Genomic DNA, 17,649 nt, shown 5'->3' with positions numbered 1-17,649 from the left:
AGAATTTTGAGCATTACTTTACTAGCATGTGAGATGAGTGCAATTGTGCAGTAGTTTGAGCATTTTTTTGGCATTGCCTTTCTTTGGGATTGGAATGAAAACTGACCTTTTCCAGTCCTGTGGCCACTGCTGAGTTTTCCAAATTTGCTGGCATATTGAGTGCAGCCCTTTCACAGCATCATCTTTTAGGACTTGAAATAGCTCAACTGGAATTGCATCACCTCCACTAGCTTTGTTTGTAGTGATGCTTCCTAAGGCCCACTTGACTTTGCATTCCAGGGTGTCTAGCTCTAGGCTGGTGATCACATCGTCATGATTATCTGGATTGTGAAGAACTTTTTTGCATAGTTCCTCTGTGTATTCTTGCTACCTCTTCTTAATATCTTCTGCTTCTGTTAGGTCCATACCATTTCTGTCCTTTATTGCGCCCATCTTTGCATGAAATATTCCCTTGGTATCTCTAATTTTCTTGAAGAGATCTCTCAGTTCAGTTCAATTCAGTTGCTCAGTTGTGTCCGACTCTTTGCGACCCCATGATTCGCAGCATGCCAGGCCTCCCTGTCCATCACCATCTCCCGGAGTTCACTCAGACTCACATCCATTGAGTCAGTGATGCCATCCAGCCATCTCATCCTCTGTCGTCCCCTTCTCCTCCTGCCCCCAATCCCTCCCAGCATCAGAGTCTTTTCCAATGAGTCAACTCTTCGCATGAGGTGGCCAGAATATTGGAGTTTCAGCTTTAGCATCATTCCTTCCAAAGAAATCCCAGGGCTGATCTCCTTTAGAATGGACTTGGTTGGATTTCCTTGCAGTCCAAGGGACTCTCAAGAGTCTTCTCCAACACCACAGTTCAAAACCATCAATTCTTCGGCACTCAGCTTTCTCCACAGTCCAACTCTCATATCCATGCATGACCACTGGAAAAACCATAGTCTTGACTAGACGGACCTTTGCTGCAAAGTAATATCTCTGCTTTTGGATATGCTATCTAGGTTGCTCATAACTTTCCTTCCAAGGAGTAAGTGTCTTTTAATTTCATGACTGCAGTCACCATCTGCAGTGATTTTGGAGCCCCCCAAAATAAAGTCTGACACTGTTTCCACTGTTTCCCCATCTCTTTCCCATGAAGTGATGGGACCAGATGATGCCATGATCTTCATTTTCTGAATGTTGAGCTTTATGCCAACTTTTTCACTCTCCACTTTCACTTTCATCAAGAGGCTTTTTAGTTCCTCTTCACTTTCTGCCATAAGGGTGGTGTCATCTGCATATCTGAGGTTATTGATATTTCTTCTAGCAATCTTGATTCCAGCTTGTGCTTCTTCCAGCCCAGCGTTTCTCATGATGTACTCTGCATAGAAGTTAAATAAGCAGGGTGACAATATACAGCCTTGAGTCTTTCCCATTCTATTGTTTTCCTCTATTTCTTTGCATTCATAACTGAGGAAGGCTTTATTATCTCTCCTTGATATTCTTTGGAAGTCTGCATTCAAATGGGTATATCTTTCCTTTACTTCTTTGCCTTTCACTTCTTTTCTATTCACAGCTGTTTACAAGATACATAACATTTAGCTTTGGGAATCTCTATCATCGGACATTTAATTTTTTTTTTAACTGTTTTAAAATAATGCTCCAATAAATGCTTCTGTACACAAAGCCTTCAGGCATGTCTGAACAGTGTATATATTTCAATACATAACAAATGTCATTCTTTAAATCCAAAATTAGTTATCTTTCACAAAAAAGGAATACTTATTTTTTTAAATAAAAACTTCTGTAGTAGAAAATAATCTTTCAAATACTCTCTTTTGAACAAAATGTAATATTTGGTATCAATATCTTTGCCTAATTTACCTCAACCAGTGTTCATTTTAGATATGTTTAGGTGTCATCTGATATAAGTAGTCCAAGAAATTATATACAGATTTAGACATTATTCTTGGGTGAACATGAGCTTATAATTTTGAGTATTAGATGTTATTATATATGAATCTTTTAAAGATCTCTATAAAATGTCATACAGGGAGTTGTTTCATAATGGAGATCAAAATACTCCCCACAGGGCAGAGGTAAATAACAACTTTCTGAGTATCATGTGAGTTATTATCTGTGGCTGGTAACAAAATTTCCCGGGATAGCATCCCACACAGACTCAAAAAGGGCTGTATGTGCAACAACATGCAGGGAATTGAAATGATGGCCCCTGAAACATTATGCTAGATTCTCAAAAAGTGATTACAATGACATAAAAAATATTAGTAAAGAATTCATATAAGTATGAAATGTGAGTGAAAAAACCCAACATTAACATGCTTACCTGAGATTTTAAACACACAAATACAAGCTAAATTAATATACAGTAAAAGCAGATTTTTATTATTCAATTATATGTCTTTTTAAGTTTATAAATTAAAATTAAATGGGTTATATATATGTGGTAACTTTTAATATAAATTCCTAAAAGTTGACTTAATTACTGGGTTAAAAGTCAGGAAAACATTATACATTTATTGATCCATGTCAACAAACTATCTTCATGAGCACAGTACAGATTTATCATCTTACCAAAAGTCCATGACCTCTTTTTATGGACTTTACTAATGCTGAGTACTGGAAAGAACTCTTAGAAATGCTGAATGGTAAATAATGATAAATTATAAGGGAAGCCAAAGATTTTCTCCTAGGTTTACTGTTCAATTTCTTCACTGGAGTACTGTCTACTTTGCCTGTTCCCTTTTTTGTTGTTGGGATGTTAAGGTTTTCTTTATTTTAAATGTGCTTAGTCATGTGCCTTCAAATTGCTTTTGATTTTTATTTGCTTTGTTTTCTTATACACAGCATTTTTTTATACTCCTATGTATACAAATCTTTCAATTATTTGTCTCTAGTTATAGATCAGTTAGGAGAAGGCAATGGCACCCCACTCCAGTACTCTTGCCTGGAAAATCCCATGGACAGAGGAGCCTGGTAGGCTGCAGTCCATGAGGTCGCTAAGAGTCAGACACGACTGAGTGACTTCACTTTCACTTTTCACTTTCATGCATTAGAGAAGGAAATGGCAACCCACTCCAGTGTTCTTGCCTGGAGAATCCCAGGGGCGGGGAAGCCTGGTGGGCTGCCATCTATGGGGTCGCACAGAGTCGGACACGACTGAAGCAACAGCAGCAGCAGCAGAGATCAGTTAAATGCTTAATTATAGTTTACTAGCTTTATTTTTGGTGAATTGTTTCTGAAAATTATTTTGGTACAATGTGAAGTTGTAATTAGACATTTTTCTCCAAGGGCTTATTTATTTAAATCACTCATTCCCTATTATTTCATTATATATAAATTCTTATAAATACTATGGTTTCAGGAATATTTTATCTGTCCTAATGGTCTGTGGTAGTTTCACTGCTTCACTTATTAATGTCTGTAGGGCAAATTTCCTCTCATTATTTATCTTCTCCAAAATATTCTTAGTTATTCTTGCTTATTTTACTTTCCCAGGTGAACTGATATTAATTTTCTTATCAAATTCCAAAATAGTCCTATTGGGATTTTGTTTTGAACGAAGACTACTACAGTGATTTCAGACAGAATTCATTATGATGGTCAACATATCCATTTCCCAGTTCTGAATATAAGATGACTGCCTATTCAAGATTTTTCTTTCTCAGTAAAATTTTGTAGTTATCTTCCTTCAAAGACACGTAGTTTCTGTTAAGGTAGTTTATAGATTAATATCGAGTGCTTCTTTTCCTGCAATATTTGTAACCCATCATTGCTGGTACCCGTGCATGTGTGTGTGCATGCTGCTATTGGGGTAGTTTGAGTCTCTTCACCATATTTAATGCTTCTAATGAATAAATTATCCTTTTAGGCATATATCTGTGATTTTAACATGCAAATAATAATAATTATGTCTCCTTTAGAGGCTTTTTCATCTTTTACCTCTTTTTTTTTTGTAATATAAGTGAGAACTTCCAAAACAACGTTAAATAAGACAAGGAAGCTGCAATATTCTTGTTCTTTATTTTGACAGGTAAACTACTAGGGTCCAATGAAAAGTGGAATGTGGTTCATTACATTAAAGAGTCTTTATCATGTCAAGAAACAATTTCCCTTCCTACTTTACCATGTTTTATTTTTAAAATTTAAACACATATTTATTTTTCATCAAGTACTTTTTGAACATTTCTTAAAATGATAGCCTGTAATTCACCCTATAAACGATTGTTTAAAATACTACAGATACTAGATTTACTAGTAGTAAATGACTCTTACATTTTTGGAAGAAAAATCTATTTAATTGTGCTTGGTCATTCTTTTAAATTATGTCAAATTCAACTTCATTTTTAATATGAATTTTTTGGAACTCAAGTGAATTTGTCTATAGTTTTGTTTTTTATTTTAAGAAAAATTCAGATTTTGCTAGTTTTACTTGTACATATCTGTGTATGTTTCAGTTCAGTTCAGTCATTCAGTCTTGTCCAACTCTTCGTGACCCCATGAATCGCAGCAAGCCAGGCCTTCCTGTCCATCACCAACTCCCAGAGTCTACTCAAACTCATGTCCATCAAGTCAGTGATGACATCCAGCCATCTCATCCTCTGTCATCTCCTTCTCCACCTGCCCCCAATCCCTCCCAGCATCAGGGTCTTTTCTTTTTTTAATTTTTATTTTTACTTTCCAATGAGTCAACTCTTTGCATGAGGTGGCCAAAGTATTGGAGTTTCAACTTCAGCATCATTCCTTTCAATGAATATTCAGGACTGATCTCCTTAAGGATGGACTGGTTGGACCTCCTTGGAGTCCAAGGGACTCCCAAGAGTCTTCTCCAACACCACAGTTCAAAACCATCAATTCTTCAGCACCCAGCTTTCTTTACAGTCCAACTTTCACATCCATACACGACTACTGGAAAAATCATAGCCTTGACTAGACAGACCTTTGTTGGCAAAGTAATGTCTCTGCTTTTGAATATCCTATCTAGGTTGGTCATAACTTTTCCTCCAAGGAGTAAGGAGTAATTTCATGGCTGCAGTCACCATCTACAGAGATTCTGGAGCCCCCCAAAATAAAGTCTGACACTGTTTCTACTGTTTCCCCATCTGTTTCCCATGGAGTGATGGGACCAGATGCCATGATCTTTGTTTTCTGAATGTTGAGCTTTAAGCCAACTTTTTCACTCTCCTCTTTCACTTTCATCAAGAGGCTTTTTAGTTCCTCTTCACTTTTTGCCATAAGGGCGGTGTCATCTGCATATCTGAGGTTATTCATATTTCTCCCGGCAATCTTGATTCCAGCTGGTGCTTCTTCCAACTCAGCATTTTCATGACGTACTCTGCATATAAGTTAAATAAGCAGGGTGACAATATACAGCCTTGACGTACTCCTTTTCCTATTTGAAACCAGTCTGTTGTTCCATGTCTAGTTCTAACTGTTGCTTCTTGACCTGCATATAGGTTTCTCAAGAGGCAGGTCAGGTGGTCTGGTATTCCCATCTCTTTCAGAATTTTCCACAGTTTATTGTGATCCATACAGTTAAAGGCTTTGGCATAGTCAATAAAGCAGAAATAGATGTTTTTTCTGGAACTCTCTTGCTTTTTCGATGATCCAGTGGTTGTTGGCAATTTGATCTCTGGTTCCTCTGCCTTTTCTAAGCCCAGCTTGAACATTTGGAAGTTCACAGTTCACGTATTGCTGAAGGCTGGCTTGGAGAATTTTGAGCATTACTTTACTAGCATGTGAGATGAGTGCAATTGTGCGGTAGTTTGAGCATTCTTTGCCATTGCCTTTCTTTGGAATTGGAATGAAAACTGACCTTTTCCAGTCCTGTGGCCACTGCTGAGTTTTCCAAAATTGCTGGCATATTGAGTGCAGCACTTTCACAGCATCATCTTTCAGGATTTGAAATAGCTCAACTGGAATTCCATCACCTCCACTAGCTTTGTTCATAGTGATGCTTTCTAAGGCCCACTTGACTTCACATTCCAGGATGTCTGGCTCTAGGTGAGTGATCACACCATCGTGATTATCTTGGTCATGAAGATCTTTTTTGTACAGTTCTTCTGTGTATTCTTGCCACTTCTTAATATCTTCTGCTTCTGTTAGGTCCATACCATTTCTGTCCTTTATCGAGCCCATCTTTGCATGAAATGTTCCCTTGGTATCTCTAATTGTCATAAAGGTATCTCTAGTCTTTCCCATTCTGTTGTTTTCCTCTATTTCTTGCATTGATTGCTGAGGAAGGCTTTCTTATCTCTCCTTGCTATTCTTTGGAACTTGTTTCAGATGCTTATATCTTTCCCTTTCTTCTTTGCTTTTAGAGTTTCCTATATTTACTATCATACCATCTGAAAATAGTGAGTTCTACTTTTTTTTCTTCCAATTTTTGATGTTTTTAAATTTATTTTTCTTATCTGCTTGTGGTGGCTAGAACTTACAAGACTATTGTAAATAGAAGTGGCAAGAGTGGGCATCTTAGTGTGTTGTTTCTGGTCTTAGAGGAAAATCTTTCAGCACTTCACCACTGAGTATGATGTTGGCTATGGGTTTGTCATAAATGGCCTTTATTATGTTGGGATATGTTCCTTCTACACCAACTCTCTGATAAGAGTTTTTTTTTTTTATCAGAAATGGATTTTTAAAAGACTTGACAAAAAGATTTTGTCAGGTTCTTTCTCTGCATCTATGGAAATGCTCATGTGCTTGTTTTCCTTCCTTTTGTTAATACAGTGTATCACATTGATTGATTTGTGGATATTTCAACCATCCTTGCATTTCTGGACTGTATCTCCCTTGATCATGGTGAAGTGAAGTGAAGTGAAGTTGCTCAGTCGTGTTCAACTCTTTGCAACCCCATGGTCTGTAGCCTACCGGGCTCCTCTGTCCATGGGATTTTCCAGGCAAGAATACTAGAGTGGGTTGCCATTTCCTTCTCCAGGGGAACTTCCCGACCCAGGGATTAAACCCGGGTCTCCTGCATTGTAGGCAGACGCTTTACCGTCTGAGCCACAAGGGAAGCCCTTGATCATGGTATATGATCCTTTTAAGCTATTGTTAAAGTTTATTTGTTAATATTTTATTGAGCATTTTAAATTTATATTCATCAGAGATACTGGCTTGTAATTTTCTTTTTTTCTTTCTGTAGTGTCTTTGGTTTTGGTATCAGGGTAATGGTAACCTTACAGAATGAATTTGGGAGTATTCCTGCCTCTTCAAATTTTTAGAATAAAATACCTAGGAATAAACTTAACCAACGAAGTGAAAGACCTATAACTCTGAAAACTATAAAACACTGAAGGAGGAAAATGAAGATGATACAAAGAAATGGAAAGATATCCCATGTTCATGGATTGGAAGAATTAATATTGTTAAAATTTCCATACTACTCAAAGCAATATACTGAGTCAATGCAATCTCTTTCAAAATACCCATGACATTTTCCCCATAACTAGAATAAATAATTCTAAAATGTACACGGAACCACAAAAGACTGAAACAATCTTGAAAAAAGAACAAAGGTTTCAAGCTCTCTGACTTCAGACTATTCTACAAGCTACTCAAAATAGCATGGCAGTGGCACAAAAACAGACACACAGATCAATGGAACAGAAGTAAGAGCTCAGAAATGGACTCATGCACTTATGGTCAATTCATCTATGACAAAGAAGACAAGAATTTACAATGGAGAGGAAAGATAGTCTTTTCAACAAATGATGCTAGGAAAACTGGATAGCTACTTGTAAAAAAAAAATGAAATTAGATCATTCACTAACATTGTATACAAAAATCAGCTTAAAATGGATTAAAGACCTAAATGTAAGACCTAAAACAAACAAACAAAAATTCTAGAAGAGAATATAGGCAGAGCACGCTAACATAAATTGTAGAAATATTGTTTGGGGTCTGTCTCCCAAGGCAGAAGAAACAAAAGCAAAACTAAATAAATGGGACCTAATTAAAGTTAAAAGATTCTGCACAGCAAAGGAAACCATTGATAAAATAAAAGACAGCCTACAGAATGGGAGAAAACATTTGCAAATGATATGACTGATAAGAGCTTAATATCCAAAATATATAAATAGTTCATACAGCTCAATGTTAAAAAAGAAGAATCTGATTTAAAAATGGGTGTAAGACCTGAGCAGATATTCTTCCAAAAAAGATACACAGATGGTCAATAAGCTCAACACTGTTAATCACCAGAAAAGTGCAAGTCAAAACCATAATGAGACATGTCATCTCACTCCTGTCAGAATGGCTAATGTCAAAGAGTCTGTGCTGTACTAAGTTGCTTTAGTTAATTCGGACTCTTGCAGTCCCATGGATTGTAGCCTACCAGGCTTCTCTGTCCTTGGGATTTCCCAGGCAAGAATACTGGAGTGGATTGCCATTTCCTTCTCCACAAAAAGTCTACAAACAACAAACTATGGTGAGGACATGGAGAAAAGAGGACCCTAGTACATTGTTGATAGGAACATAAATTGGTGCAACTACTGTGAAAACACAGTATATGGCAAGCACACACAGAAGAACTGTACAAAAAAGATCCTCATGACCCAAATAATGACGATGGTGTGAGCACTCATCTAGAGCCAGACATCCTGGAATGTGAAGTCAAGTGGGCCTTAGAAAGCATCACTATGAACAAAGTTAGTGGAGGTGATGGCATGCCAGTTGAGCTATTTCAAATCCTGAAAAATGATGCTGTGAAAGTGCTGCACTCAATATGCCAGCAAATTTGGGAAACTCAGCAGTGGCTACAGGACTGGAAAAGGTCAGTTTTCATTCCAATTCCAAAGAAAGGCAATGCAAAAGAATGCTCAAACTACCGCACAATTGCACTCATTTCACATGCTAGTAAAGTAATGCTCAAAATTCTCCAAGCCAGCCTTCAGCAATACGTGAACTGTGAACTTCCTGATGTTCAAGCTGGTTTTAGAAAAGGCAGAGGAACCAGAGATCAAGTTTCCAACATCTGCTGGGTCATGGAAAAAGCAAGAGAGTTCCAGAAAAACATCTATTTCTGCTTTATTGACTATGCCAAAGCCTTTGACTGTGTGGATCACAATAAACTGTGGAAAATTCTGAAAGAGATGGGAATACCAGACCACCTGACCTGCCTCTTGAGAAATCTGTATGCAGGTCAGGAAGCAACAGTTAGAACTAGACATGGAACAACAGACTGGTTTCAAATAGGAAAAGGAGTACGTCAAGGCTGTATATTGTCACCCTGCTTATTTAACTTCTATGCAGAGTACATTATGAGAAACGCTGGACTGGAAGAAACACAAGCTGGAATCAAGATTGCCGGGAGAAATATGAATAACCTCAGATATGCAGATGACACCACCCTATGGCAGAAAGTGAAGAGGAACTAAAAAGCCTCTTGATGAAAGTGAAAGAGGAGAGTGAAAAAGTTGGCTTAAAGCTCAACATTCAGAAAACGAAGATCATGGCATCCGGTCCCATCACTTCATGGGAAATAGATGGGGAAACAGTGGAAACAGTGTCAGACTTTATTTGGGGGGGCTCCAAAATCACTGCAGATGGTGATTGCAGCCATGAAATTAAAAGACGCTTACTCCTTGGAAGAAAAGTTATGATCAACCTAGACAGCATATTGAAAAGCAGAGATGTTACTTTGCTGACTAAGGTCTGTCTAGTCAAGGCTATGGTTTTTCCTGTGGTCATGTATGGATGTGAGAGTTGGACTGTGAAGAAAGCTCAGCACCGAAGAATTGATGCTTTTGAACTGTGGTGTTGGAGAAGACTCTTGAGAGTCCCTTGGACTGCAAGGAGATCCAACCAGTCCATTCTGAAGGAGATCAGCCCTGGGATTTCTTTGGAAGGAATGATGCTAAAGCTGAAACTCCAGTACTTTGGCCACCTCATGCGAAGAGTTGACTCATTGGAAAAGACTCTGATGCTGGGAGGGATTGGGGGCAGGAGGAGAAAGGGACGACAGAGGATGAGATGGCTGGATGGCATCACTGACTCGATGGACGTGAGTCCGAGTGAACTCTGGGAGTTGGTGATGGACAGGGAGGCCTGGCGTGCTGCGATTCATGGGGTTGCAAAGAATCGGACACGACTGAGCGACTGATCTCAGCTCAACTGAAGATATGGAAACAACCTAAATGTCTGTCAACAGATACACAGATAATGGAGATGTGGTATACACACATACATGCTCGCGCGCACACACACACACGCACACACGCACACACTCACACACACATCCCATACACTGGAATACTACTCAGGCATAAAAAGAAAGAAATTCTGACATTTGCAACAACACGGATGGATATAGAGGTTATTATTCTTAGTGAGGTAAGTCAGAGAGGGAAAAAAATACTGTTAAATATGTGATGTATGTTATTACTTATATGTGGAATCTAAAAAATAAAACTAATTAATGAGTATAAGCAGAAATAGACTCTCAGACACAGAAAACAAATATACTTTTATTTGGTTGCCAGTGGTGATAAGGAAGGGGGGAGTGGCAAGATAGGGGAATGGGATTAAAAGAAATAATCTACTATGTATAAAATGAATAATCAACAAGGATATATTATGACAGAGAAATATAACTGCTATTTTATGATAATGGTAGATGGAGTAAAATCTATAAAAATACTGAATCACTATGCTGTATACCTGAAACTAATATTATATTTTAATTATACTTCAATTAAAAATAAATAAAAGTATATTTTTATTAAAAATCATATAAAATCTGCCTTCTTAATTATTTTTTAAATGCACAATTTAGAGGCATTAAGTGCATTCTCATCGTTGTGCGGTCATCACCACTATTCATTTCCTAAAGTTTTTCACTTTCCAAAACTGAAACTATGGTCTCATTAAAAGAAATGACTCCTCATTCTCTCTCTCCTCTGCCTTGCCCCCAAGTTCCTGGTAACCTCTATTCTACTTTCTATCTCTATTAATATGACTATTTTAGATATCTCAGATAAAAACTGTATGTAATTAAGGTCAATGTAAGCTTTATTATAAATGAAAGTATTAATATACGTTCCATTAACAGGAAAGTATTCAAATCTTATTTTGTCTATTTAATCTATTGAACTGATGGATATAAAACATATTTTCCTACTTTCTGCATTTCTTCATTTCCTTTGCAGTTCTTTTATTTTTCTTTATATAATATGTATCTCGTTCTTTGGCTCATAATGTATACATGATTATTGTAATTTAACTGTGCCATTGATGGATATAAAATCTTTCTTTGACCTCATTTTAAGGATTTAGGTTTCAACTCTCCTTTGTATGATATTAATATACCAACACTGTTTTTTCTGTTATTGTTTTCATACTATATTAATATTTATTCTTTTACTTTTAAACATTCTAAATGATCTCTTGGGTATGTCTTTTTAAAAGCTGTATTTGTTTGGTATCAAATCTGATAGTAGCTCCTTTTGGTAAGGAGATACCATTCCCTATGCGGAGTACCAAGTTTGTAAGGAGTAACAAGTTTATCCTATTTCCACTTGCTGCCACAACTGTTATGCTTGGCTTTACTGTTGTCATTTTATTTTTAATATTCTAATTTTCTTTGCTTCCTTGTGGATTCTTTTGTGTGTTTTTGATACAAACACTGTATTTTGTTTGATTTTATCTTTTGTAGGAATTCAAGAGGGAAAAATCTTGCTTTAAATGGTACAATGATTGCCTTTTAAGTTTGTCAAGCAACTATATTTAGCCTTTGTTTTTCAAATTATCCACTTGACCTCCCCTTCCACCCATTAGGAACTTAGTACCACTTTCCTTGCCCTGCTCACCTACCCACTTTTTGTTTCATCATCTTTTTTTTTTTCCAGTGATTTTCATTTATTTTATTTTTAGTAATAAAGTTTTTTTCTATCTCATACATGATCGAACACATATTTTGCTTTAAAATTAACAGTCACTATTGAAGAAACAATGGTTTATTATTCTAATCAAGTGACCAAGCTGCTGAATCTTAAGGCCTCAACAAGTGTTGCATCTTATTATTTCCATTGAACAATAAGACCTTGTATTTTGACTATTCCTGTATATATCAATGTTGTTTCTCCAGTGGTTTCCATTTGCCAGGTTTAACATGGTGGCTACTACTTTCAGGGGATTCTATCAGGTGAATCCTCATTTCCACTGCAATAGCTATTGGCAATCTTTCATCAAAAGTCCATCCATTAGGATCTCTCTATCATGGCTGGCCAAGGAGTCCTGTTTTGGCAGCTAGGGCTCCATTCTGCTGAATATGATATTCCTGAAATCTCATAGATATTTGTTGAGTCATTTTTAAATACTTCTGTAAGCAATGTTCTGAACAGGTGGTCTCTTCAGGTTTTACTTCTTTTCTTGTAAAGTCTTTAACACAGTCCAAAAAGCAGGTTTCTATACATTTACTGTAGGTTCCAAGAAATTCCTTAAAATATTTTATCTGATTAGATTCTAGTATTTGTGCAGCCATATTTTTTTGGTACATTATTAGTCACATTTTTTGATGCATGAGTTTCCTTTCTGTTCTGGAAAAGTAGTCGTCCAATTTTTGCTTGAATGTCTCCAGTAAGGCTTGATTTCTTACTTAAGGATAGGCTCTTGCATCTGACACCGTAAGAGCCTGGGGGGCTATGTTGCCAGTCAACTCTCTGTTTCCTCATCTTTTTAATTCTGGTCCAGGGATACTGATCCAAATTGTTCTTACAGAAGTATTCCATTTTTATTATACGTATTTTCCCATACTTTATTGAGCTTTTTCAATACAAAGCATCATAATTTTAAAGCAATTATTTACATTTATATTTGTGCATTTGATTGATTTAAATACCCATCACCAAAGTTTTTTAATGCTATGATTTTCCTATTATTGATTTTCTCTTCTGTATCATTTGTGAGCCATCTGGAGAACGGCTTTTGCTTTTTCCTTAGGGCAGGCAAAAGAGTAGTGTGAGCCCTGAAGTCTTGCACATGAGGTTTTTTCCCTACTGTCTTCATACTTCAATAACAATTTTTTCTGGAAATAGGATTATTGAGCTGCAGTCTTTCTCATCAATAACCTGTAGTCATTGTTCTGTGGATTTCTACACTTTGGTTTTATGGATGCGAAGTTTGAGGTTTGTCTGACTTTTAATTCTTTTGTAAATGACTTTCATATTATCATAGCTGTATATTGATAAGATTTTTAAAGTCTCGATTTAAAGACATTCCAGAGTAGCGTTTATTTTAATTAATTTTACTGTAACCCAGTGAGTCCAATTAATCTTCCCATCTGAACAATCTGTTGTAGATCAAAGCTTTATTTTCAATATTTAATTAATAATTTAATATTTATAGTTAATATTTACTTATTGCTACTGTATCTATTGGAGAAGGCAGTGGCACCCCACTCCAGTACTCTTGCCTGGGGAATCCCATGGACGGAGGAGCCTGGTAGGCTTCAGTTCGTGGGGTCGCTATTATTTAATTTCTTCTTCAAGAATATCTAAAAGCCTTTCATCCAACAGAGACTTAGTGAGGGCCAGCTAATGTGCCAGACACTATTCTAGGCCCTTAGAAGTTTCATCAATGAGCAACACAAAGACCCCTGCTCTCAAAGAGCTTAAAATTCTGCCAGGAGAAACAGTACATAGAACAAACATGTAAGCTATACAGTGGCGCACACAGGCAAGGGAAATTGAGGGAGTTTGTGATATTTAATTGGTTCTTGCTGAGACAGTGAGATACATTTGTTTTCTTTTTCTGGTTTTCATATTTTTTTTTTCACTTTATCCTTCACTGGTTGCAAAAGGGTACCTTCTCTGTGCTTTGGGGGCTGCTTCCATGTTCATATTCTATACCCAGGATTCGATTTTACACAGTGTCATTTCTTTTCTCTTTTATCCTTCTGCTGTTACATTTTGTTGTTTCATGAAACCTTGGACCGTTTATCTAGCCCACATCCTTTTCTAGTTTTTAACTGTAGTAAGAACACTTAACATGAGTTTTCCTTTCTAACGTATGTAAAGTGCAAAAAAATAAAAGAAAAAAATTTAAAGTGCATAAACTACAGTACTGTTAACTATAGGCACAATATTGGATAGCTCATCTCTAGAACTTATCTTGCATAACTAAAACTCTATTCCTGTTGAACAGAAACTCCCTACTTCCTCCTGCCCCCATCCCTCGGCAACCACCATTTTACTGTTTCTATGAGTTTGACTGTTTCAGATCTCTCATATAAATGGAATAATGCAGTCTTTGTCCTGTGACTAGCTAATTTCATTTAACACAATGTCTTTCAGCTTCATCCATGTTGCAGTATGTCAGAATTCTCTTCTTTTTAAAGGCTAAATAATACTCCCTTGTATATGTATATACCGCATTTTCTTTATCCACCCATCCATGAAGAGACATTTAGGCTGCTTCCATATCTTTGTTATTTGATTAATGCTGCAAAACCCACAGTAGTGCAGATACTTCTGAGATTTTGAGTTCAGCTCTTTTGAATCAATACCCGGAGTAGGATTGCTAGATCCCGCGCTGGTTCTGTTTTCTTGTGTCTGCTCTCCTCTGGCTTGTTTGCTATGTGTGGGTTCTTCTTGCTCAATATAAGTCATGCGTTCTTGTGCCATTGCGTAGATGATAAACAGATATCTTTAAAATACTTATTTCTATTTTCTGAAGAAAATTATACTAAAAGATATGCTTTTTCTCGAGATAAAGATTCTGTTTCCTTCACGAAGCAGGTCTTCAGAGGCCTCTTATTACTTTGTTGTTATGTGTATATTCCTTAGTAGAGGCCACCTCCATCTCACACCTGTCCTACTGCCTGAGCCCCAGCTCCTCCTGGATGATGACCGTCCTCCACAGCTCAACCCTGGAGCCAGCTTGAGCTTCACGCAATCTCTATTGCTGTTGGGCAGAGGCTGTGTCCACCTTCTCCAGGTTTTCAAGATGACAGGTGAGTCAGATGCCATTTGGTCTTCCTTGCGGGGATGATGTGCATTCAAAGGCACCAAAGAGCACAGACCAGCCCTCCTCTTCCTACATGGTGCACCCTGAAAGTGAAGGCTGTTGACTCTGAACGTGTTGCCAAAGTGAGAAGCATGTTGGCTGAGTCAGAAACCACAAGATGGTCTAGTGTTCTGGAACTCGCTCTGTTTCTTTTGTATAGAAAGCATGTTTCCCACACCATGTTTCACTGTCATTCTCCCAGGGGAGGCCACATCTGGTAAATAAGAGTAGATTCTGTCTATAGTGGTTTTCCCACTACACAAGCCACCCCCTGACAAGTTCATCCCTGACTGCAGAGCTGGTCATAGAGATTCATTGTACTGACGGACTTGCATCAATTAGAGGGCACAATCTTTCCTCCCATATTTCAGAGGGCTCAGGTACTGGGACATGACAAAGTGTGGGAAAGGGGTTTCTGGTTCCCAGGGCACTGTGAAGCCCCATCAGCCGACTTTGGGGAACTGTGGTTTTGCATGGCCATAAGCACAGACGAAGAGAGTGGAATGATGCAGTTTCCTGTTGAGACACATGTTTGCTGGGAAGACTTCTGATTCTTTTGACACTAGAGGAGGGAAGGAGTCTCTCTACTAAAGTTTAGAAAAGATTACACAGTTTATAAAAGATTCCTCGGTAGCCTGTCTGACCTGTCCTATAAATACATGAAAGTGATTGATGGTGATTAAGAAACAGCATTCTTGCTTTAGCTGACTCAGCTAGGTTTCTACAGCATCCCTGGGAAAGACTAGTTTTGGTTAATGCCACACAAAAGCAAAACGCAAGCCAGTAACACTTCATTGGCTCAATTCACCCTGTTTTAATGAGACCTGAAGGCTTATTAGGGAAATCACAATGAATAATTTAATAATGTCACTCCCATTTAACTAATAATTTAATCCTCTGAGAGGGAACTAAGGAGGCAAAACAATAGAAAGGTCATTGAATAGAATCTGGTTTCACGTTCCAAATCTAAATTAAGAAATATGGAGCCTGTAGTTCTCAACTGGGTGTGATACTGTCCCCCAACCCTCCTCCCCACCCAGGGGACACATAGCAACGTCACCACTTGGTGGAGGTGCTATTAGCATCAGAAGTCAGGGATGTTTGGAAACATTCTAAACATCAAAAGACAGAAATCCCAATGCCGATAATTACCCTCCCTTCTGCCTGGTGGCCAATAGCACGTCTCAGGAACAGGCTTTGATCTCCTCATCAACCTCCCTCCTCACCTGCTCATGGGTCTTCACCGTCTGATGTAAGGCCCCAGCAGCAGTCATGCTCACCTTTCCCTGCTGGTCCGTTTTGATCTCCCAGCCCCGGGGCAATTCCAGCCGCGTGTCGGCAAACATGTTGATGAAATTCACCAAGTCTCGGTTGTGCTGGTAGCGTTCGAAGTTACGCGCATCCCGCCGGACTTTGAGGATCATGTGCTTCAAGCAGGTGCTACTGGTGAAGACTCGGTAGGCACTCTGAGACGGGGTCCAGGGAGATGGGGAAGGCAGTGGGGATTAGGAGAAACACAGACCAAGCATACTTTGAGCACCTTAATGGGATGCGATGTGGTTGCTACACAGGGATTTATTGTGAGCCTTGAGGAGGAGGCCTTGGAAGCAGAGATCTTGCTCCAGAAGTAACCTGCCCACTGCGAACACACATGGACCTCTTTGCAATCTGACTCTACCACTGCTCCAGCATCCTAGGACACTGTCCAACTCCCCTGCATCTCAAGTTCCCCTCCCCTCCGCCCTCCCCAACCCACTCTGCCCCAGCCTGGTTCTGCTCCCCTGAATCTCCTTCTGACCCTCTGGGCATCTCCTCCCGACTCTCTGAGCATCTCCTCCCTTTCCTCCCTTTGCTCCCTGGTTCCTCCTCTGACAGCACAGGTTCATCCTTGGTCTTCTTCAAAGTGTTGAAAGTGAAAGTTGCTCAGTTGTGTCCACCTCTTTATAACCTCATGGACTATACAGTCCATGGAATTCTCCAGGCCAGAATACTGAAGTGGGTAGCCTTTCCTTTCTCCAGGGGATTTCTCCTCTATTCATCTATATAACAGGGTGTATTAGTTAAAGTTCCCTGTGAATTTTAGGGCTGACCTTCAACGGTCTGCCACTCCTTTCTATGTACAAACGTGACTGTTTGTAGGGGTTGGAAGATGAGAAGAGATGAAGAAAGCTTCAGGAGTTTCTAGTTGTGCCACATAACCATTTTATGCCACCTGGGGCTGGTGGGTGTGTGTGGTTCAAGGAAAGACTGTTAGTAGCCAGAGCATGCTGGGGAACAGCTCAGAGAGCACCACTGTCTAGCATTTTTGTCCTGCTTCGTGACTCACCCCTGTCTCACTGGGCAGCAGCTCTTAATCTAATCACTAGATGTCCAAGAGGTTTCCTAAATATAACCTGCTCAAAAACTAGACCCTCCTCCCCTGCCACAGCTCCCATCACCTAATCAAACTACTGTCAAATGGGGACACTTAACTCAGGGGCACAAAGCAGAAAGGACTCAGACTTTCTTGGGTCCTCACCCTCCATCCCCCTCAATCATGGTGGTCCCAAGCATGATTGATTCCCTGAAGAAATATCTCCTAAGCTGAGTTGTTCTTTCCCTGCTCCCAGACCCTTTCTTAGGGAAGCCCTTGATTATTGCTCACTTAAGCACTGG

General features: G+C 38.7%; 1 protein-coding gene and 1 pseudogene across 2 annotated transcripts in view; both read right to left on the bottom strand.

Annotated features, from left to right (window-relative positions):
- HECW1 (HECT, C2 and WW domain containing E3 ubiquitin protein ligase 1) overlaps positions 1 to 17,649 on the bottom strand; it is a 319,356-nt gene that overhangs the window by 85,793 nt on the left and 215,914 nt on the right. For both annotated transcript variants that reach the window (XM_018047001.1, XM_018047002.1), the window contains one exon: positions 16,275 to 16,460. In XM_018047001.1, coding sequence (XP_017902490.1) covers positions 16,275 to 16,460 — 186 coding nt within the window. The remainder of the gene's footprint in view (positions 1 to 16,274; positions 16,461 to 17,649) is intronic.
- On the bottom strand, positions 12,206 to 12,587 carry LOC106502046 (annotated as a pseudogene).

Source organism: Capra hircus, chromosome 4 (genome assembly GCF_001704415.2).
Source record: "Capra hircus breed San Clemente chromosome 4, ASM170441v1, whole genome shotgun sequence".
Classification (NCBI taxonomy): Eukaryota; Metazoa; Chordata; class Mammalia; order Artiodactyla; family Bovidae; genus Capra; species Capra hircus.
This window is presented reverse-complemented; position numbering and strand designations above follow the sequence as displayed.